Raw genomic sequence first — 24,828 nt, 5'->3', positions numbered from 1 at the left:
GAAAAATAAATTACATGAAATCTGAGGTCGGGGTCAGGGAGGGTATAAAAACAGTTAATTACAATTTCCAGCAAAACTACAAGTCTTATAAGTTGTCATAAGTTGCATGGCAAAGTTGTATTACATAGAAATATATTTTTCAAAGGCTTCGGCACTGTTACAAGAGCTAGCTATATGCAGTCTCTATCGAGTCGTTAGGGAGTTACTTTACAAAGCCATTGAAAAAAGCTTACAGTAACTTTTTTACTTTCTATCTTTGTACTGAATTTAACTTAAGTCGGTCAAAATGTTAGTGTAGTTTAGAGCACACTTTTTATTCGACCGATAGTGTGTTTGGGTACATTAATCTGTGTGAAGATGAATGAGAGTACATTCTAAGGATCAGTCATTTATCAGATCGGCTGAAAACTTTGATTGCAATTATGATTTTCTCTAAAAAACACCAAAAGTTTGCAGTGTGTGGGTGCATTAAGGGATTGTTCACACCAAACGTATTGTCCGCCGCTGACTGTGAGTATACTCACTGTCTGCCCCAGTGTGAACGTCGACTCAATCTGCAGTACGCGTACACACCAAGCCGACAATAGGCTATAGCGTACGATGCGCTACACGTGTGAACAAAAGAATAGGCTCTTGTAGGTTCACACTAGATGCGTACGCTGAGCGGCTGACTATTCTACACATAAAATGGCTCAGTATTTGAAGTTGCTCGTAGTATTTTATAAACGATAAAACTAGCGTAATTTATTTTTTCAAATCAGACGTTTTACTGATATTTCAATTAAATGATGCGCATTCAGATAGTTGCCATTTGCGAAGCTCTAGACTAGAGGAAGACGAAAATAATAAAAAGAAGAGATTGTGGGTACATCCCTTAAATTTGAAGAGATGTTTTCTTGGTCAATTTCATACTTTATATTTCGAATATAGACTTTATCTAAATAAGTTCAAGAAATATTTTCGTATGACAGTAAAACATTCAATGAGTTACTATCTTTAATACGTTTAAGTTTATATAAAAGGGACACTAATTATCGACGTGCTGTACCGAGGCGCGGCGGTGCGTACGCGGCGGAGCGGCGCTATTCGGCAACTGCGTCCGCGTAGCCAATCCGCGTCCGCCGTGCATAGTCGCGTAGTAAAATAATCGGCCACTGAGAGTCAGCTACAATAGACGACGTAACAGCGTATAGTCGGTTCGGTGTGAACGACAATTTCAATATATATGGAAAAGCAATAAACTGCGTAACGCGCGCTCACAGTCAGCGGCCGACAATACGTTTGGTCTGAACGATGCCTAAAAGTGCAACAAACAAACTTATTTCCTTTTAAATCCAAATCTTATAACACTTTGAAAAGTTTAACTTTTTTAACTTAGACGTTAAATAAAATTATGTTTATTCATAGATACGAATAAATAACATTCTTAAGTCTGTGTATCTAGTCTAATTATAATGCCATGTATATACTGCGGCAAGCTTACGAATCTTGACTCAAAAAACCTGTTGGAAATATTTTTTCCAAAACAATCGTAATGCAATTCCAAAGCATTTATGTAATTAATTATGTTGTGTATAAGTAAGTAGACACTTTTGAAAAAAAAGTCCTTTTCATACTTCCAAAAAGTTGCACCTTTTTGTTTAATACGTTATGAAAATTGTCATAATATCAGCATAACAATTTGACCAAACAATAATGATGGTAGACCATTGATGATGACAAAATCAATCAAATTAAAATCAAATAAAAGCTTGCCCACCTCAAAGGCAATATAAAATATTTTCCATTGAAAAGCTATATACTATCTATGTATTAGTGCCTATGTACGTGTGCCCTACATTTACCTAAGTGTGTGTATGTATCACTGTGTCTATGTATAAATGGGCCGGCAGTCACCCACACACACGTAATCACTTTACTGTTTACATAGCGATCCTGTAAACTGTAGTTGCATAAGAGCGACGGAGATAAAATAATTGTTGCAGTATATGCCTTTGACTTGCTTGTGTGAGTAATGTATTTCAACGTGGACATATTGAAAGGACGAAGCCCCGCCCTAATATTCTAGGAAATTAACTCACACAGACACGGCGAAGGTTCCATTTTATGTACTGGCTCTTGCAGTTGCCATGGCAACGGGATTTTTATTACAAACTTTTATATAGTGTTAAAATATGAAATAGCGAGTGTCAAGGGAGTTGAGCACAGTGACAATATCTTCTCGAATACGTAAGGTACCGGGTTCGAGACTCGTGCCGTCGGAAATTTCACGTCTGCGAAAATGGGAAGCTTAAGATGTTTTCGTGTCGGCATAGCTCAGCCCGTCTGGCAGCTGAAATTATTTCAGACTTTCCTTTACAGAGAAATATTTTTATGAAGGTGCTAATCTAGTGTAGAAAATAGCTTCTACATTGAAAAGCTTGTTTTAAAGGAAGTTATTAAATTTTAAGGAAAGCTTGCTGATACAACATTGCAACATTGCATGACAATATTGCATTGCATATTTTATTAAAACTACATAATATTTTAAAGAGACAAAATTTTTCAGGAATAGCGATTCAAATATTTGTCCTTTTTTTATTTATCAAATAAATGGCTTTGAAATTCGGATGAAGCTGTGAATTTCAGTTATTCAGGTCAGCAGGTACACATAGGTATTAAAAAAATTGATTATTTGAGTTTGATGTTTCCGAGAATTTTTTATTAAATTCAGTTTCATTTATATTTCTGTTTGAAACATATATTTCAGTAAAAACTGGAGTTTTTACCGAAAGCTATTCTTTTTGAGAGTTCTGAAAACGGTAAGAGACTGACAAAAATAATTAACTTTCAGAATCGAATTCACAAAATTCTAGTGAGTCATTTTATACGATTTCTTGTTCGTATGTTCCATTACTTGTTAAAAAATAATATTTTAGTAATCCAACTTATAGAGCAACTGCTCTATAAGTTGGATTACTAAAATATTATTTTCAAAAAGTAATAAATTTTCAAAAAGTAGTAAGTTGGATTACTAAAATATTATAATCAGATGCTTAATAACTATAAAGCATCTGATTATAGACTATTGAAACTTAGATATAGAAAATGGAAACTCTTTGTGCAATCCATGTCAATTCTTACCGTACCCACACGACGTAAATTGAAAAAAATGCTAGTAAAATTCGTGAATCTTTACTAAAAGTTTTTTTCTCTGTCTGATACCGGAAAATTCCTGATTGTTATGTGAATATACCTATTGATTTCCATACTGATTTAAGAGCCCAAACAAGTCTGCCGATTAAAAGTTTGCAGTGGCAAGCTGTAAACTCTATAACATCACTTAAAAAAAAAACATGAAACCTATAACTGGAAGCCCAATTTGGTTGAAGCCAGACCAATTAATCGATATTGCAGCACTCACCGGCAAATATCAGTGTTTATAGCGTAAATACTCCTCTCAGTTTCCACGAACGGAGCGAAAATTCCGGCGTCCGTGCCGTTGACCTCCATACACACGTTCGGTTCCCGGGTGGTGAGGTTCAGCCATTGGGGGAAGAATGGGGAACCGGCGTAGCTTAGGATCCTCCCTAAGTCTGCGGGGTCGTTTAACCCTCTTTGTACTCTGTACTCTTGGCTTGGAAGCTGTTGTTTCTGTAAAAAAAAGTAATACGTAGGTATGAGATATAAAATTACAGGTACCTACACTTATGATAAAGACGTATATATGTGTGAAGTCACGTCGTGGTTATGCAAATATTGTATACCTATGTAAGTACCTCAAACTCAACATATTTATTTGCTTATATACTTAATGTAGGTACAAAAGTTACAGCATAACGGTCTTTTTCAGGCGTTGGCAAAACCAACGTAGGCCTATGTCCATCTAAAGTTATTGGTTGTCTAATAAGTGTCAATGCAGTCATCCTACGCATTTCTTTACTGGACACGCGCACCTTCTTATTAAAAAGTACCCGCGCACGACAGACTCAACAGTCGGTTTTTTTTAGAAATTAATGAGAATTGTTATGCGCGTACTAACATTCATTCCTATACCGATCTATGATCCCGAACAAACAGTCGGCAGACCAAAAGTTTGCAGACAGCCTGTACTCTAACTCGCAGTATCAGCGAAACAGCCTTCAAACTGCAGGCATTGAAATAAGCTCATTTTGCACATTTCATAGTTGAAACCTAAGCTTCAACACTCAACTTAGCAGTTAGGGTGCGTCTACACGGTGCATGTAGCTGGAGCAAGTCAACATGCGCAAGTGACAAGAGCACGCGGGTGGGTGTTTTGCTTTGGTACATGCGCGAGTCGCTGGACACGCACGTTTTTGAAATGCATGTAACCACATGTGACGCAACATGCGCAAGCTACTTGTATCATGTAGACGCACCCTAAACTAACAAAGCCACAGGTACAAGATTCGTAGCCACTCGGCGGGGCAAGACATGTGTTGTAAGTAAGTAGTTAAGTAGGGCCGAACTTAGCACAACTTGTATGTTCGTACTTACTGCCTGCATGGAATATTGTAGATGTGCATAGCGTGCACTTGACGAAGCAGAAAACGTATTGCGAAATCAAATATGAATTTCCTAGTATGTATTAACACTCGTGTCGGTTCTAACTTCGGCTGTAATGCTTGCTATTAATATTTTAGATGTGAGTTCGTTTGTTGTGTTTTCAAAGTAAAATTTATAGGTCTTCGATTGAGATAAATCTTAGCGTGCAGATGGGCTTGAATAGGTAGTTATTGGTGATCTGCCTGCCTGGTGGTTTGGTTTTAAAAACCTTTCCTTTTTTCATGATTGTTTTTGACCATACCTACTCAATACTGTATCATTTGGTCACAACATTTTTACGTTATTTTGATACAATATGTTGGAACTGCATGCAAAATTTTTCCTCCAAAAAATATCAAATGATTTTGAGTTTTCATCGACGAGGTAAAGATGGTCGTTAAGATCTGTTGTACTTTTATAAGATTTAGAAGTAGAAAGGCACTATTCTTTAAGCATATGAATCAAAACAGTTTGACAAAAGATACACAATAACACAGAGCTACCCTTCAGGAGCACACGACCACATACAATAGCAAAATTCAATTCTACAATCATTTCCTTTCCCATTTTCTCTTCAACAATAGTCAATAAACATCGAGTGCAACCAAACTAGTGCAACGCTGCATAACACTAAGAAAAATAAGTTCAATAAAAACTACAAGAACTCATCGTATTGCAAACGTCGAACAGTTTTTCAGCCGTCAAAGAATTTACATTTACCGTACAATGAAGACTAAACAGTCGGCCTACAGTCGACGATTGTCAATTTTTTTCAAGAAATTCAGATTTCAATTTATGTTTTTAGTCCGTCTGATAACGACCAAAAACCTGATCGTTGTTACGTATACTTCCTTTCAGCTTCATACTGATTTAAGAGCCCAAAGACACAATCGGCCGACTAAAAGTTTTCAGTATGCTGCTTTTAAAAGTAAATAAGTAAACGGGAGATTTCTGTCGCGGCCAACAGACAATAGAAACTTGAATACATTTCCGACGCAGTCCTTACATATATCGTTTCGATTGCAACGACATAAAGGAAATAGGAACAACGTTTTGCCTCGTAATTGGATTGAAGTTTATTCAGATCTGATACCTTGTTACAAGTTGGACAAAATGCACGTCGGAACAAGTTCGCATGTGATCCTGTCTCCAGCGTGGCGTACTAATGGTTGCAACACCTCGTCAGGACTCGTCAAAATGTTCCAAGTAACATTTCTATGCGGATTTGACTTTAGTTTTCAGACAGAATATCAGGCAATTAGCATTAGTTAGGAACGAGAATAATAGATTTCTAAGTAAATAGGTAAGTTGTTTGTTTATGTTGTGGATGTACGAGTAACAACTAGAAAACAAGCAAAGTGTCTTTTCAAGGGAATAGGGGGGAAAGAAGTTGTAGAGCATAGCGCTAAAGCCTTTACTGCGGTTTTTAGAGATCCGTTTCTCCGTAAAAAAGGATCATTACATTATCAGCCATTATTTATCGAATCTGTCTTTGATATTTCATTATTCACTTAAAACCTGTGGACCAGTAGTGTTAAATTGAAGCCATTATTATATCTGGCCCATGAAGGCAGACCGAAGAGTAATATCAAAACTTAATACGGTATGAGTAATTTTCATGTTCAAGATTTTTCATACGAAACATATTTATTTTTTACAAACCCACCGATACGATATTTTTATAAAGACATGTTTGGTCAAGAAAAAACCCATGGCCAAGTCTAATAGTCCCACTTGACCAGTTTTTCAAACTTCATCCGGCTTCCCTTGATGCGTAATCAGAGGCTTTAACTTGTCTATTTTCAGACTAGGACATCTGCCAGGGGGCGTGGCGTACCGGAGTGGGGGAAAAGGGGGGTTACTCCCGACCTTTTCTAGGAATTAAGATCAATACGCGCAGTTTGTCATACCGGCCAGCTTGCGTTAATGTAGGATTGTCGAAGATCTATGTGTACTGTGCAACAGGTTCTGACGTCAGAATATGGCTTGTTTTGGGGTGAATGTAAGGAGCTCGCTTTTGGTGGGTGAATGTTGATTTAATGAAGTTTGTATAGCTGTTTGTATTTGTAAATGCATATGTTTAAATATATATTATATGCGGTATTAGCGGTATGTCTTTAACAACTGAACAACCTTAACATGCAAATAAATATTTTGAGCTTTGAGTTTTAGTTTTGAGCAGTTTATTGCAGAACCAAAGGCATAGTGCAAGATCTCAGATTTTCTGAATCATTTAAATAAATAATTAACTTATTTTCAAGATGGTCTTTTCTTGTGGGTGGATTCTACACGCCTGATACAATGACCCATATTTGCAAACACTATTTAACAAGTCCACTGCTCCATCCCCTATTGAAATTAAGTTTGTCTCTCTAGTTTTAATTTAATTTGTAATCCTATCTTCGAAAGGCACTCCTATCTAGCTAGCCTAGTAATACAAAGTTTGTAGGTCAACCTGACCGACAGCCCCGTTACTGTGTCCGTACATATATCATTATATATAGGACTTCAGGTTTTGCGGTATGCAATGAGAAATCTTGCAAAGGCGATCTGGATCACATTCAGTGACCCTCGTGAAGTTGTATGTTCTTGTACACTGAATTAAATACCTTTGCTAAGTTAAATCTTGAGCTCGAACTAAGTAATAGACATTGGTCGACTGGTCAAAGTAAGAAGATGTAGTTGGTCCGTGGATGGGTCAACCAGCTTGTCATGGCATGTACCTCCATGGTTTGGAAGGTTAAACTGGGGCTTTTATTTGTACTTTTAGAAGTCGTTTAAAGGCAATACAACTAAACTGGGGTGTAGGTTGTCATAAGTCTTTGGCAGTCCTTAAAGGTATTAAAAGTAAGAGTTGCCCAATGCCTAGGCAACTGGGTTAAGGAGATCAGATAGAACGTTTCGTATAAAGCAATTGAAACAGCAACTGCTTAGACTGCAAATTGACACCAAGATATTTGGGAAAAAAATGCAGATGATTTCTAACAGTGGATTGCAATAACCTGTTCGTCTGTTGCTTTGGTTACTAGAAATAAAGTATCACCGGAACTACATAAGTATGTAAACTACATAAGTAGTATAAGTGATGTCAAATCCCTGTTCAAATCGACGGATAGATAGGTTACTGAAATCCGCCTTTGGTTAAAAAAAAAATTACTTCAAAAGTTAAAATTACTTACATAATTTAAGATCGAGAACACAAGAGACCCATCAGGTTTCTCTTCAATGTTCTGCGCGTTGTCAGCAATATCCCTGATGATGGAGCAGGCAATGATGCCCAGACCCGTAGGATTCTTGCACATGGTGATACCATCAAACAGTAAGTCCCTCACTCTGATTGTAGTTATAGGCGTGTTAAATTCTTTGAACACCTCGTCCATAGCCATTTGTAGCAACGACATTAGGTATGGGAATAGACTTTCTGCTACTTGGATTACAGCCTGAAACAAAAAAGGTATCGTTATATACTACAGAATAAATAAATCTGTTTTGTTATATAAAACAAAGTCGTGTTAGTTATAATACATACAAGAATGATTGAACCGTTTAAGCCAAAAAATAAGAAGGGAAGTGGCTTAGAACAGGGAGAAGGACATAGGATAGTTTTTGTCACCATCCAGATACGAGAAGCAGTTATTTCGAGATGCGGGTGAAACTACGTGTGGAAGCCAGTTATCAATATTCTATAATGGCAGATATAATTTATTGATTCGATTTACACGGCTTTAAAAGCCAAGTACATAAATTGTAAAAGTAAATTGTACAAGTACACAAATGAAAGCTTCAAAATGTAGTGTCATTCTTAAAAAATGTACACATAATATTTGTCATATTTGAAAGGTATATAATCAAGTATATTTGACATATTTTTGCATGGAAATATCGATGATATTATGAGTTGTAAAGCCAGCGATCATTGTGTCTGGCACGTGAAGGCTTTGAGCGCTGACGGCACACGTATTTCACGTGATATTCAACTACCAAACAATGAAAAATAAACGTAAATAAATTAATAAAGAAGTGAAAAATGTAAGTGAAAAATATTTGTACATACTAAAATGTTGAGTGGAATTTTTATTTTGTTGTTTGTACCCTACAAGCTTCGAAACTACTGAACCGAATAGAATAATTATTTCACCGTTTTAATGCTACACTTTTACCGAATAACATAGGCTATATTTTTATCTCAGTGCGAGCAATAGTTCTATCAGGACGTGAGAGAAATCGCTGGTAAACGGTTTGTAATACTTAAATGAAATGAGCTTGTTAATTCGAACAGTTAATAAATAATCTGGAGAAAAACACAAGTATTGTATTTCCCTGTCTGTCCTACATTTCCTAATGCCTGAAACGTGCAGAAAACGAGTCCTATAAAATAGGGCTTACATTGTGCAAACTGCAGGCACTCGTCAAACCAATTAAGCGCAGGACGGAACAATCCTGGACTTCAATTTTTTTTTCTTTCTAAATACTGTTGCAATTGCTCTATGTTTATTTTTTGTTAGTTCTAAAATCCTAAAGGTAGCTCAAAACATGATTATTTTTTGCTATGAATAGAACTGGACATTTTCTGTATAAGCTAATAATAGACAGACATGTGTTGCTGGGGAGTTCGTTGCGCCACTTCTTCTTCCCAGCAAAAACATGTAGAAAGTTGTGATGGGCGTTTTAGAGGCTGTCTTTTGTTTTTGACGTTCGAAAAGTGCTGTATTTTCAGCTTAATTTGAATAAAAAGTTTTGAGTTTGAGTACTATATTTTTTTTAGTGTCAGTTCGCCTTTATTCCGTTTTTAGACATTTCAGTAGTTTTAACAATGAGACAATATCTTTTCGCAATATAATTATTTTCACAATATACAATTTTTAAAGCACCTATTTAAAAACATACGTCTTAATATAAAATATCCACTCTGTATATTAGTTTAATTAAAATAAATCCCCATTAAGCTGAAGGTGTTAGCTAGCTGATCTGACTCTCGACAGACTTTACACTAATTAACTGCTCCAACGCCGATTCCATCTAGAATTCTAGATATTTCTATTTACTACTCGTATCTGTCACCAACAAATCTACAGCTAGTAGAAATCTCTGAGTATATTTACCAAGTTGTACTAACAAACTTATGCACCAAAACGTGAAAATGAATTTGTATAAAGTTTCTCAGTCGGTTCGTCTCCAAGACTTGTAATCTTGAAACCGAGCTACTAGTTTCTGGACTTTCATGAGAGCTCGCAAAGATCCTTACGAATATATACAAGTTACAGTAATCTGTATTCAGTACTAAGTAATTACGGAATTAAATAGCGCTAATCTTTGCTAATGAGTTAATGTAAATGTTAATCCATTAGGTGCCATTGGAGTGCAAGCTAAAAACTTATTTACTTACATATAAAGAGGATACATTTTAAGTTTGTTTCTAGCCTGAAGAATCTAACCTTTTTTATGGGAAATCATCAAATGACCCCTCCCACTGAGGGTTAGATGCTTACTGACTAAAACCCATCATGTTCCTCCTTAAGCCCTTTATATATCTACCAGGGCAGCGGTAACTCTTTCGAACAATTCCGCAGCCCCGGCAGGTCTTGGCCCTGGTGAGGCCCACTAGGGTTTGCTGAACCCTACATAAAAATAGGTGTTATTTAAAATATGGATGTCATACCATCAAAAGGCGATTAAAGCAAATAATAAAATCTTTTGACGCAGTTTGAAGTTTGCAGACGTAAATAGAGCCATAACGTTCGAAATCAATACATAAAATATTAGTTTTAAGGTCAAAGATCTCGGTATTATTGACCTGTTTTGGTTGCAAAATAATCCTGACATGATATTTACGTCGAACGCATTTCTTACAAGTAAGTAAACAGTTTATATAGGTATTTGGTGGTTCTCAATACGGTAGGCTATCTATTATATCTTATCCTAGCTAAGTTTAAAGGTTTGCTCAAGGATAAGTCAGGTATTATTGTTTCTTTTTCATTTCATTTGATGATGATGATGATGATCATACATTATGACGGTAATATACTTAGAATTCACAAGATCGTTACAACCTGCTTTGTATCATAAAACAAAATCGCGTTCCAAAATCTACTAAAAATGATATAATGCACTATATTCATAAGCGCACTTTTACCTAGATTTTCCTGGAAAAAGATATTGCCACGTTCCCAAAGAGTTAAAGCTTCTTATAGGGAGGGGGGGGCGGTCACCCCACCCCCCACAAACTAACTGAATTGTTTTAATACTAGATTTTATGCATATGATGCAATATTATTATATTATGTTACCTAACCTTTCATTGCTTCTTGGAACTTCCCTTTAGAGACGTGTTCACATAATATTTTCCTATAAGACTGACATGGATGCCTTTGTAAGTTTATTTAATAGAAAACTAGGTTGTAAAGGACTTAGTTAAGTATTTGTTCTTTGAGATGTAAAGCAAATTATTATTGAGGGTAGAAATTGCATTTTTCAATATTATTCATGTTGACGGATAAGGCAGAATAGTAAGTAATTGGAAAGCTAGATTAAAATTCTTGTTACTAGGGGGATGATTCTTGCAAAATTTACTGAATTGAAGTTTCTATGTCTGTACAATTTTGTCTTGAAAAGTTATTATTTTTATCTTAGTAGTTTCAGCCTTTTTTCACAGAGTTAGTAATTAATACGTAATTATGATTGATAGTCTATTAAGAGCGATATGAGCTATTTACTCGAGCGATGTGAAGAACGCAAATTATCCCCACGTGCAGTACAAAAAACAAGGAAAAAAGCGTCACAATAGAATGTCACTAAGTTGCTGTAATTGTCTTAATTAGTGCACGAGTACAAAACTAGATTAATTACGTTTTATTCTAACTTTTACAAAGGTGTAAACAACATAGAAAAAAGGTTGTAAATAAAGTTGTTAACGATGTCTTTTATTATATAAAAGGTTTGGTATTATACTTAATATAAAAGGTTAAAGCTGCTACATTTTTTAATATTATAGGTACCTAAATCCTTTTTGATATCATTAGTACGAAATATATTCTCTCACAGTTGGTCTTTAATTGTTGAACCATATTGAACCGAAATCCGGGGTAGTATTTATTAGGTAAGCATAAAACAACTTGAAACTTGTACGAAAGGGCATAAAACGTCAGTTCTAAGTATTTACAACCTCATCATCACTCCTTAATATTTTAACAGAACTCTTAACTCGCAATATATTTCATACAATAAGGTACATTTTCTTAACAATAATATTCCCTAAGTAGTACACCCCATATCTATAGGACAGTTGTCTCGTCTGGCCCAGTGGCCCACTGCCCGCCTTATCCCGACACAGTTGGGAAAGCTTTCGCGAAACGCCAGACAAACGCTTCCCCTCGACATAATATTATATGTATATATTTCTATAGATTTGTCTGGATTTCCCCCTTATCTTGTTGCTATTGGCGATGCGACGGGGTTGTTCTATAAGTGCTTATAAGTTGTGTAAATACTTTTAATGTTTAATATCTAATATATTTTATATCTAATATTGTATTGATCAACAAATATAAAGTGTTTTATAATGTTACATCACCCTGTCTTTGTTTGAAGGTAGGGACTTAGAGGTTGTGTTAATAACACTTGTTCAGATTACTGAATATACGAAGATGATATATGTTCTAGTAGTCCTAGTTCTAACTGAAGATAAGAGGATACAACTTCAGTTAGCCGCATATGGCCGGTTACACCTACACTGTAATATCCCTCCCGGCTAAACATAAGTGTACTTCGAACTTTAGCCGCAACATACACACGAATGTCTTCAATAAAAAATTACCTTCAATTATCTTCAATTAGAATTCAAATATTTGCTTTCCAATTAATATTCTATATTAGAGGTCTTAGAGAGAATTTAAACTATCATTATCTGTTCGGAATTCACGCAAGTGACGCGCATATACGCACTGCCAATACGCTACTTGAGCTTTATTCCTAGATTGACCCAAACAATCTAGATTCTAGATCGCTGTAAACTGAGCGGAATTGCGCTTCGAATTCCACCAGTGTAAACCGCATGCAGTTTATACAAGTAATTGTAACAGCCAATACTGTCTTAGTCTATCTCATCTATTGTTTCTTAGAAGTCCTTTGATGCAGCCTTTAGAGAGCAGCCGTGGAAGTCACAAAGCAACCATTGCAATGTTGCTTAGTTTCTCTCTAACTAGAACAAACATTTACAATATTGGTAGAATGTTCCAAATTACTAGAAATGCCTGTAGATCGTTATTGCAGTTCGACTGTAATATTGTATGGAATCCTTCCGATATCAAAGTCAAAGGCTGGCCTAAGTTTAAGCAATAATTGAAGACGCTTTGAGCTGTGCTCTTCAAAATATGGTATGGTATCCTGGCTCCCGTTGCGGTTGCAGCGAGAGTGTCAGACTTTTACTGACTTAGGTCTATTTACACCGACCACATAAACGTGCATCTTTCTTAAAATAACTTTGAAAATTAAACCTGAAGATCTTTTTAAACAGTAGTTTTAAGAAAACTGATGTTCACGTCGTCAGTGAACTAAACACCGACTGCCCCGTTTTCATTGGGAACACACCGCAGCGACAGGAAATCTAAATAGACTAGCTACTAATACACTAAAATACTCGAATTTCAGACGGATTATCGTGTAATTCTATCGCGGTTATGTTTTAAACTGAAACCGCCTCAGTTTCCCTTGTTCAAAGTGTTTGGACAGCATTTAAATTGAAATGCAAGAGCGGATAATTTTCGAGTTGGAAGCTCAAAACAGTGGTCAGAACCTGTTAAAATAGTTCTGAATTCAGTATTTGACTAGAACCACATTTTACTAGAAATCTATTAACAAAAGCTAGAGGAGGGAAATTATGAACATTATTTTTGTGTGTATAGTTATCGGCACGGATAATGAGCTGTCGGCAGAAGAGTGGGGATCGCTTTGCGCACTGTACACTTAAGGCAATAAACCAATAAATCACTTCTGCGCAGGTGAAGGTCAAGGCTCCATATCCTTGCCGATGATTATATGAATGTATGTGGATGGAGAGGAAGACCTAAGAAAATTTGGATGGATTGCCTAAAAAATGAAATGAATAAGAAGGGAGTAAGAGTCAGTATGACGAGTGACAGGAAGGAATGGAAGCGCAAGACTTATTGCACCGACCCGAAAATTGGTAATAGGGTAGGAAGAGTTTGTTAAATGTCCTTTTTATAATGTTGGTAGTATGTATTGTCCACTTGTACCATTCGTCTAACTAAAGAATTATTTTTTTGGAATAGATTAAAAAAATATGATAAAGTTAGTTTTAACGCATAACCAAAAATACGAAATTCAGGCAGTAGGCATGTGATGGGTTTAGAGTTAGAAAATTCATAACAGGTTTTGTTACGCCAGGGAATACCTAGAACAATTCGCAATTTGTGGAAATTTTAGTTACAAAAGTTCGTCTAGTTGGATGGGAAACAACGCATCGATGGTTTTGGGTTACAAAATTCCGGTTTTGGTCGGTTTCATATAACTTCGTACAGCCTATTTTTTAGCTTTTAGGTGCCTACATTCTAACTATTCCACTATACGGAGAATAAATCGAAAAAAAAACAAGCTCTTTTTTACAAACATATGAAGTGAAAATGTGTGCATAAAATGTTTTACAGAACACCATTAATAACTCAGAAACATCAAAGAAAACTCTTCATACAAAACACAAGTAATTTTATTTCCTAGTCAAACGACAAAAGCATGACAAGAACAGACAGTGTAAAAAGCGAGCAAGCAAAAAGTCTTCCTAAGTTGCTACCTGGGTAATTATTTTGTACGTACAAATGCATCGTGAATAAGTAGAGCTTGAAAGAGACCACTACTTAATAAAACGGACAAGTCTGACAACTGTAGGGTTCCGTACCATCCTTTGCGTCTCTTCTGAACTTAAATAGCAGACTTCTTATTTATCTTCGGCGCAAAAGTACTACTTTATAAATAGAAATGGTAAATATAACTGTCAGGTGGTGCGGAACGTTGATTTTACTTTTTTTATATTTCAGCTATAAGGTTGCGTTCAAACTAAAGTGACTGTCAACTGCCGAATGTCAGCGTCTATGCATAACGTACCATCGGTTAGATGTGAACGAAAAAGTGAATATGTGTGGAAATGCAAAAAACTGCTTAACGGTCGCTCATGTTCAGCGGCTGACAGTCAGTTTGTTTTGAACCCAGCCAATTATTATCTGCGTCTACCTATCTTGATACATAATTTTCCCAGCTGTACAGTAGATTTACATGCGCCTTTCATACGCAATTTAAGTAGGTACTTTATTATATTTTATATACTTTAGAAGAAACCTGTTGGGAAAAAGGCTCGGAGGATGATGACTTTAGAAGAAATCTTAAATTCCTATTCTCGCTGCTACTCATTTTCTTATATCAAAGGTTCGCATGACAATTACTGACAATTACACATACGGAACCCTAAGAAATCTAATACAATATGCTTTGAAAACCCTCACATGTTTGACTTTGTACTGTACTTAGACTTTTGAAATTAATTAATTAAACGCGACAAGGCTTTGTCTTGCTGGACACTACAGCCCAGGAATATGACGGAATAATACATTATATAGGTTTTCTAACATTAATTAAGATGAATACACCTCAGGCAAACTCCTTTGTGTTCTCTTGTGTTTTTGTCCTCTCTAGAAATCTTTATACTGTACTTAGGCACTTCTTTTGTTTTTAGCACGTTGCATAAAACACAGTTATACACACACCTTCTGGTCCTAATTACAATAACGTTGAAGAGGTTTTCTAATGTTAACTAAAATGAAGACGCCTTAGGCCAACTCCTTTGCGTCGGTTGTCAAGAAATATTCACACTGTATTTAGGTGTTTTATTAATTTTTCAGCAGGTTGCAGAAAACACAGTTATTACCTTCTACCACCTTCTTTTAATTAATTATGTTGTGCACACCTTGAGGCGAAGTTTAGTTATTTTTTACAAAATGCGGTCGTCCGTCTTGACTATTTCATTAGCCTCTCAAACGAGAAACATCTTATTTCTCTTTACAGAAACTCGTAATGACGGCTGCAAACTTGAATAATATTCATTTCCTTCAAACAGTTTCAGGGTTCTGTTTTCAGAAAGGAAAAATTAAATCCTTTAAGGTTCGTTCCGTAGTATCTATGAATGTCTGGTTCGAAGGAATTTAAAAGGAAAAAAGATTCAAATCGAGTCGTCAATAAATTTTTCTAGGTATGATCAGGTTTCAATTCACGTTATAGGAAAATTGCATTTTCAGTTTGTCAACATATTTTTTAAGCGAAACATTTTGAAGGTTTTGGGAAATGCTCACAGGTCAATTAATGCAACGTCATATCATTGGGTCAGATAATATATTACTGCGGAATAAATATTTCAGAGTATTTCCATACTATTTTGGGAATTGTAACCTTATCAATTTTATTCGTCTGAGAGAGTGGGCGGACTCATTTCGTTCAGATACTATAAATAAATGAAGAATCTTCACGTTATAGGCCAAATAAAGGCTAAAATTGTCTTAAGCTCTTAGTAACCTGAAGAACTAATTAGCATTATATTCGTACTAAGAATTTAAGGCAACAAATCAATGTATCTCTACAAGTAGATAGACAGTTATATTATTAAAAAAACCGACCGTAACATAGTTGTTAAAATCTAACTAGATGAACTTAAAAGATAATACAGCACCTTAAAATTTGGACTTATGGGTGAAACTTATTTTTACCTATGAGTTCCCATAAGTTCCCTATATAATCTTATGTATGTGGGGATCAGGGTTCGTGGAGTACTTGCGTAATTCAATAATAACCGTTGAATTTCAATCTAAACTATTTATTACTATTTTTTTACATAAAATCGTTAGGTACATCGTCTAATCTCTTAACTCTTCCATCTTTTAAATCCAAATTCCCAAAACCAATCTCTCACTCTCATTCATTCATTCCCTCTTACTCCCACTCATTCGTTTAGAAACGTCCATCATCTTACACACATCTCAATCGTTCAGAAACATTCAATCCCACATGTACATCTGTGTGATGTTAACTACTATATAATTAGGTATAACTTGTGGCGGACTAAAACCTGTATATAGTCGGAACTTTTTGTGTGTGTGTTTTGTTTTATATTTTATTAATTTTTCTCCTTCAAAAAACAAAACAACACAAAGCATTGTTATTACCAAAACTACGTATATCCTGAACGCTTCATTGCAATGGGCACATCAATGTACAAAATGCACGTTGGCAGTCTATGAGCAGAGTTATCCGTGGCATGCAACCATTGATTATAGAGGTATCCGTATTACCCATATAGGCCGGTATGGGCGCCCTCACAAATATACGGACCCACGATCCTTTCATATTGCTAAATACCTATTTCAGGCGGTATTAATTGCAGATGGAAAGAAATTTTTCAATGCACACCAATTAATATATTCTATGACATTATTATAAAGGTTATTAATAAATCACAGTCAGTTTGTATATGTTACGGGTAATGCTAGAAGGTGGAGTAAACCTAGGTTTACCCGGGTTGACTTAGTATTACCCAAGCTTCTTGGGTAAAGTCCGAATAATAAGTAAAATAAATTTTAATTCGGGGTTTACCCATGCTCACCTAGGTCTACCCAACTCTGACTGGGTAATGTCGAAAATTTGTCTAATTAATTAGTGAAAATCGATCTCAGTGGCGTGCACTTGGAGAGGCCTATGTCCAGCAGTGGACTGCTATAGGTTGATGATGATGATGATGATGATGAATTAGTGAAATGAAAATTCAAGGTCATTTTAAACATTTATTATTTAAAAAACATACCAAGGCAATCGTAATTGCTTGAAGAGCATGAACTTAATAACTTTAATAGAAAAAAAAAAACTAATTTAATAACGGTCGTTGTTGTTCAAGTTGAAATTATTTATTTGAGCATGATAAACTGCTGTGACATTTAGAATTGCACAATTTTCCTGCAGCTTTGCATGAACACTTCTTTGTGGCACATTTTGTTTTGCAATTACACCTTTTATGACCCTGGCTTCCTGAAAGCGACTGCTCAATTGCAAGCTCTCGTAAGCTTTTTTTTCTGGTGATATATTTTCAATATCAAGTTTATCATGACACACAGAAAACTGATTCCTTGAGAACATTTCCTCAATAGTACCACGTTCCTTTCCTAGCCTATACAGATCATCACCTTTTCTTTAACTGCCTCTATCGACATCTGGTATTTGGACTCTTACCGTATCTCCAACAGAACATGAAGGAAATTTTAAATTAGGGAATGCGGGCTCCCTAGAATTACGCCACGGGCTCGAAAATTACGCAACACCTAACATTACCCAGTCAGAGTTGGGTAGACCTAGGTGAGCATGGGTAAACACCGAATTAAAAAGGTATTTTACTATTTGTTCGGACTTTACCCAAGAAGCTTGGGTAATACTAAGTCAACCCGGGTAAACCTAGGTTTACTTCACCTTCTAGCATTACCCGTAACATATATATGTATGGACGACGCGCTCATAAATCACTTTGTTTGAAAATAACTTCCGTTTTAGTTTAGAGTTTACATTGAGGAAGGCTAGCGTGGTGCGAGAACTATTTTCCACGGTACGAGGATGAATCCGCAGGCATAAACTGGTCTTGCTATAAAAATACAATTTTTCTTCTTCAACATTTTTAATTATACTTGAAGCAAAATTACTTCATGCTATGGTCTTGCGAATCAAATTAACAGTGAGATACTGTTTCTCTAACTATTTAAATAAATAAAATACCGGAACAATGAGGAATCGTAATTATAAAAATACCTAGCTCTTCAGTTAATTAGACATTTCTACCTGAGAACCGGATTTGTATCGTGTTTCGTTGCAAAGCTCGAAGCTATATACCTAGATATTCCAGGATTCATTAGTATTATTTACATAGAACTGACATCAGATATTATCTTAGTGAAGGAATTTCTCGGAACTCGTCTTTAGAATTATTCCTGAAGCTTGATATAAATCTGTGATGAAACAAATGACTGCTGTGTAATAATAAAGGTAGTGTCAGATATCTACGTTAAAATTGCGCAGTCATAAATTGAATATTTATTTATATTTCCTGCTGAAAATGGGTCTGTCTGTAAAAATTATTCTTCAGTTTTTTTTGTAGAAGGAGTGTCGCAGAGAATTTAGAGAAATACTTACATTTTTTTCTTTTTTGTTAAAAGGCAATCATTTCTCACTCCTAAATATGTATTACCTAGATGTAGGCTAGCGGCTTTCTAAAGTGTGTCCTTTGAAAACTAATCATATATAAAATCAGTTCATTTTCGGAGCTTCTCGAATACAAACAAACAAATAAAAATATCCTCTTTATAATAATCGTACAGCATGTAATTCGAAGCACAGGTTTGTTGGGGAGACCCGCTTAAAAAGCTCTTTAACTCACCCCACTCTTTTATCGAGAGGAGGGTAAGTAATGAAGATCAAATAATCATCACTGTTGTTTATTTCACTTCATGCACCACCACAGATAACCTCATGCACATAATATCCAGGGGCGCGATTCTACTAATTTTACTTAAGCGACATACGATTCACATCCGACTGAGATCCAATCACGATTAAAGCGTACTAATGTGGCATTCCGCTATTGTTTCTTTTAAATAAACGTTTTTATCTGTTTCTGGGATGTAATAATGAACCAATATTGTCTGAAAATTATTTACGATTGCAATATGATTGTAGCACAAACTATGGTATAGACCAAATGGCAGAACAATCGCAAACCCATCGAATGTCATTGGAATACGATTGGTCTTATATTAGTAGCAGAATGCCCGCTAAGGTTAAAACTGCTATTGCGATTCAATTTCTATTCAATTTTAACATGTTTAACTTAGCAGAATCGGGCCCCAGCTTATGATGCAATGACCTTTGAACAAATACAACCTCTTTTTTACTTGCTTTTTTTTTGAAAACTTAGCACTGTAAATAGCTGAAATAAATTACACGGTCGGGTAATTTATTCTGAGTAAACTGTGGGAATTACTCGTGGGAAGATAAAACTATGTAGACCACGGAACCGCCATGTTTTTTTTTATTCATGTCATCGACGGTAGGGAATCAAAGTAATAAATAAAATTTTGAGGTTTCGTAACAAATTCATACGTAGTTCAATATTTGGACCAATACAGGTCATCAATTTGGATGAAAAGTTTGAAAAATAAGAATCTGGTTTACCTAGTTTTCAGCGCTTTTTTTGTTAACAGTTGCATGAAAATTTTTAAAAGTATCGCTTTGTAAAATTCCGGTTTCAGTTGCTGAGTACTCTTGAAAACTGTAATCCTGACACTCGACAGATTCAGTATTAATGAAAACATGTAGGTACTCAATAACACTTAACATTTCAACAAAAAACTATCGGAAAACTAATAACGCTTTATAGGATTCCGTACCTGAAACGAAATAATGGAACCCTTATAAAATCACTTTGTTGTCCATCTGTCATGACTTTTTATTTCAAGAATAAAAAATGTTAATAAACTCTTTCTTTTTATAATAATTTTCTGCCTAACCTTTTCTCAATTCTGTAGTGGTTGATTTACAGTCTAACCCGGGCATCCAATCCCTTGTTAAGAGTGAAAATTAGACTTTTGGTATTGGACTACTAGCTACCCGTAATGACTGCCAAAGCTATTCAAACAGCAACCCACTGATTTCACGTGCATTCCGAAACCCACAGGAACTTAATATGAGAACCATGCAGGTAAAACCTGATTAATTAGAACCAGAAGGTGCTAGTAACTGTGCTTTATGCGACGTGGTTAAAAACTAAAAAAAACTTAGAAGTATAGCATAAAGATTCCTTGAGAACTTGAGAAGAGATATAAAGGAATTGGCCTGAGGTGTTGTCATTTTAATTAGTATTAAAAAAACCTCTATAATGTAGGTATATTAATTAGAACCAGAAGGTGCTTGTAACTGTGTTTTATGCGACGTGCTAAAAATAAAAGAAATACCTCACTACAGTATAAAGATGTCTTTAGAAAAGACATAAAAGAGTTTGCCTGAGGTGTCCTCACTTTAATTAATATTAAAGAAAACCTCTATAATGTATTATTCCGCCATATACCTGAGCCGTAGTGTCCGGCAAGACAAAGCTTTGTCGTTTCTAATTAATTAATTTCAAAAGTCTAAGTACAGTACAAAGTCAAACATTTATGAGGTAACCCATCCATTGAGAGAACGCACCAAGAGTTGCTTAACCTTTAGGGCTAGCGCACTGGTGACTTTTGTTAGCGTGTCAATTTTGTCACTCTTATCAAGTCCGTGGATATGTATGGAGATGCGCGCATGCTATGACGTGATAACCGGGTCACATCCATACATATCCACGGACTGGATAAGGGTGCATCTACAAGCTGCAAGTAGCTTGTAGTTATATGCATTTTAAAAATGTGCGAGTCCAGCGACTCGCGCATGTACCAAAGCAAGATATCAGCCCACGTGCTCTTGTCACTTGTCACTTGCGCATGTTAACTTCTACCAGCTACATGCATCGTGTAGATGCACCCTAAGAATGACAAAAGTGACCAGTGCGCACTAGCTCTTATGTGATGATTAAATTCACTTTTCTAAGTTAGTCGGTTGATTGGAATCAGTGTTAGCTGAAATTGAACAAGGTCGTATGTGGTGTTACTTATAGCTGCATATATACGTGTACGTATTATTGAAATGTAATATTCGAGGTTTCGAGAGACTGGCGTGTTCTCCAGTAATTGAATTAATATAGGCGATGCAACTTTATTGCGCCGATATTGAGAGCGGATACAAATATCGAACCCTTGTATATATTAAAGCTCTGTGTTTTTTTTTTGTATTTTAGTAGTCATTAAGTAAACTACATAATTATGAACTGCATTAGCTGTTTTTGTGTGGGTGCACTTTGTTTGTACGTTTTTCTACCGCCAGTTGTCGCTTAAGTAAAGTATTTAAAGCGTTCCGCGGTGTGATTACATAACAAGATAATTATGTGTTAATTTTCGAAACCGTAATGGTTTCAGTTTGGCAGTTAAATAATTAACATAGCTTATTTGAAAGTTTCAGTAAATTACACGTTAAAATGTGTATGTAAAGAAGGTATGTGTTATAATTTGTGTAGCAGTAGACATATCATTTTCACATCAAAGAAATGATACATATAGATTAAAAATTGCTTGAAAAAGGCTACGCAAAAGAAGTTGTAAAGATCTAGTAACTATCACTAAAGACTAACAAATGTTTTTTTCTTAGTCCAAAAAAAAGTTAATTATTGTAACATCTCAAAGTGTTTACTTTTAAATCCATGAAAGAAAACAAGGTGAAGTTGTGTTCAAGTACAATTTTTTTTTTATCAGGCTTCACAATTCATCAAGATTTTGTTAAAAAAATATTTTAAAGAAAGTTAATAAAATATTGCATCATAGTTTTCAGGGGACACAATAATCTGAGAGTTTATGGACCCAAGGAATGTTTATAGCTTAGAATTATCAATAACGACTTAGCCTACTAAAACAGTACAGATATGAGATTATCATATCTTCTGAAATTGATTGTTCTAATATTAAGTAGCTTGACATTAGTGTCGCCAGGTCGTACACTTTTTGTGGGATATTCCCACGGAGGAAAGAAAGATGAACGGAGATGCCAAAAGGCAAGTAAGTCAGGTTGAAGGTCAAATTCGCAAGGTAGGCGTAACTAAAACGATCAGCACCGACGTTCTGTAAGACTTCATTCTTAACTTCGCATCTGAATCCGCCGTGAGTTTCGTGATTGGCATTCTCAAGCTACACTAGCGCTACTCTTGCGGGCGTGTTTGCGAGTAGAACTAAATAAAATGAAACTCGAGATTTTGACAGATAAAGTATGAGATGATTTTTAGAACGTTTTGAACCGAATGCGAAGAGGGAGTGAATAGCGAAGTGAAATGCGAGTTGTTGTCTGAATTTTATAGAATCGACGTACAGTTACTACTAAAGCAACGAGGCGTTAGAGTTCCTTGACGCATCTATCTAAGATTTTTAAAAGATATATTTAAAAGAAATGGGCTGGTTCCAAAGAAGGCGTAGCCAGTAACGTTCCTCGTCCCGAACGCTCGCATTTTGGCTTGCTACTTTCTTAGGAGATTTTCCATTATGACATCTCCGCTCATCATTTTGTTGTCCATATATATTCCGTTTTAAACTTCATCAAAACGTGCACCGCGATTGTGATGGACATTTGAACTCGCAGTTTTTGCTTGCTGTAGGTAAAGTGAATAAAAATATCAAGCGTCAAACTGAGGAGCGCATGGAACAATACATTTATTTTAAACTACGACAGGTTAGTTTGGTGACTGTTGAAGCAGAGCTTTTTTAACCGTGTTACATACCTATTGTTGGCACTTTGTTTAGGTATTTTATTTAGAATGTATTTTTGAAAAAGTGAATGTTGTGACTAGGGCATGCAATTTCGGTAAAACAAAAATTACCGGTAAAAATTCGGTAATAAAAATATTTTTACCGGTAAACCGGTAAAACGGTAATTTTTGTAATTTTTTTAAAATGTGATATTATAACAATAAGATTGGGTAGTCTTAAAGCAAAAACTAAATAAATATGCAAAGTATAAGGTGGTAAACGTTTTTTGTGTCGTGGGCCGTAACAAAAAACATGTCAGTACCATCCGTACGCGATGTCGCCGACAAAATGCAAGAGAAACGGCTGCGATGGTACGGACATGTAAAAAGGAGTGACACCTGAGGACATCGGCAGTGTGAATGTGATACTCAATCTCAATATACCCGGTCAAAGGCGCAAAGGCAAACCGTGGTGGTTGAGTGTCGTAATGAATGACATGAAAATCTGCGAACTCGAAGAGGAAGATGTCTATTCAGGAGGATAGAGCGAAGTGGAAGAAGGAAGATACGGAAAGCCGACCCCGTCACAAGACGGGATAAACGCTAAGAATTACCGTAAAAAATATATTTTTCATTGAAGGGAAAGCCCTTTTTTATGGTAAATCATCAAATGACAGACTCTTTCTGTCTAAAACCCATGTTTTTAGTAGGTGTTTTATGGACCAGGGTAGCGGTAACTCTTTCGAACAATCCCGCGGCAGCGGCAGGCCTTGGCCCTGCTGGGCCCCACTGGGTTTGCTGACATCTCCCTGAGGAGCCCGTGGAACAACGCGCGCCGCTGACACGGGTCTGTTGTCTATGCAGACGGTGGAACGATGAGCCACCCGAACTCGCCGCCCACAGACCGACGCCTACGGTGGCCGGGCTTGGCGCCCGTGGTGTCTTCCTGGTCCACTACAGCGGCTGGGATGAGAGGTGCTACTCGCAGTCGCTCCGCCGTCTCCTTCTCGAGCATGACTGCTTCGCAGAAGGGGCGACGGCTTCCCATTCCCTCTAGCTCCGGACCATGGCTTGAACCAGGGAAGAACGCGAAAGGTCGCCGCTGCCTATTGCCTCGACGACAACACGGCGGTACCCTTCCCAGGCAGTGCACACCTGGACTGTGTGCTCCACCGTGTCCTCAGAGCTGTCCGCATGGTGGTGAAGTAAAAGCCCTTGCTCAGTAAGGTCATAGAGTAGGTAAAATAAGCATTAGCTACATTTGTACCTAGTATGAGCTGACAGCTATGAGGAAAAACAGAATAACCGAATGAATACAATTTGTTTAGATTTTATAAATTAAGATGAGAAAGAAGATTTGTATCTAACCTAGAGATAGTTAAGGACACACAAGTTTACTTTTCTAAAAAACAGCAACTTTAACACTCTTACAATACGTAATGTATGCAACATTACATTATATTCAGGCTACATAACAAAGATTTGACGTTAAATGAACAATTGCTATATTTTATCAGAAAAACGTAAAAACCGGTAAATTACCGGTTTCATATTATTTTTACCGGTAATTTAAAACTCGCAAAAATGGGCGATTTACCGGTAAAAACGAAACCGGTTAACCGGTATTGCATGCCCTAGTTGTGACGTATAAGGAAGTTCAGGAGTTGGCGCTAGATAGGCGTAAATGGAAGGAGCTGCACTGACAAGAGCTTGGCTCTTAATTGATGATAATGTATTTTTGAAAATTGATATGATCTTTGCTGTGTAGAACAAATGATGGATGTATACGCAGCTGGAATGACTACTACGACTTTTGCAAGTTAACTTTCTCGATGCGAAAATTATCGTACAACTTTATCACGTAGCACTAATCTTAGAATTGT

General features: G+C 36.2%; 1 protein-coding gene across 1 annotated transcript in view; it reads right to left on the bottom strand.

Annotated features, from left to right (window-relative positions):
* The window catches only part of LOC124644915 (sensory neuron membrane protein 2), a 78,671-nt gene that overhangs the window by 41,688 nt on the left and 12,155 nt on the right, over positions 1-24,828 (bottom strand). The window contains exons 4-5 of the mRNA XM_047184589.1: positions 7,725-7,985; positions 3,404-3,633 (exon numbers count right to left, since the gene is read on the bottom strand). Coding sequence (XP_047040545.1) covers positions 3,404-3,633; positions 7,725-7,985 — 491 coding nt within the window. The remainder of the gene's footprint in view (positions 1-3,403; positions 3,634-7,724; positions 7,986-24,828) is intronic.

The sequence above is a fragment of the Helicoverpa zea genome, chromosome 31 (genome assembly GCF_022581195.2).
Source record: "Helicoverpa zea isolate HzStark_Cry1AcR chromosome 31, ilHelZeax1.1, whole genome shotgun sequence".
Classification (NCBI taxonomy): domain Eukaryota; kingdom Metazoa; phylum Arthropoda; class Insecta; order Lepidoptera; family Noctuidae; genus Helicoverpa; species Helicoverpa zea.
The sequence above is the reverse complement of the archived record's forward strand: the minus strand, read 5'-3'. Positions and strand labels throughout refer to the sequence as shown.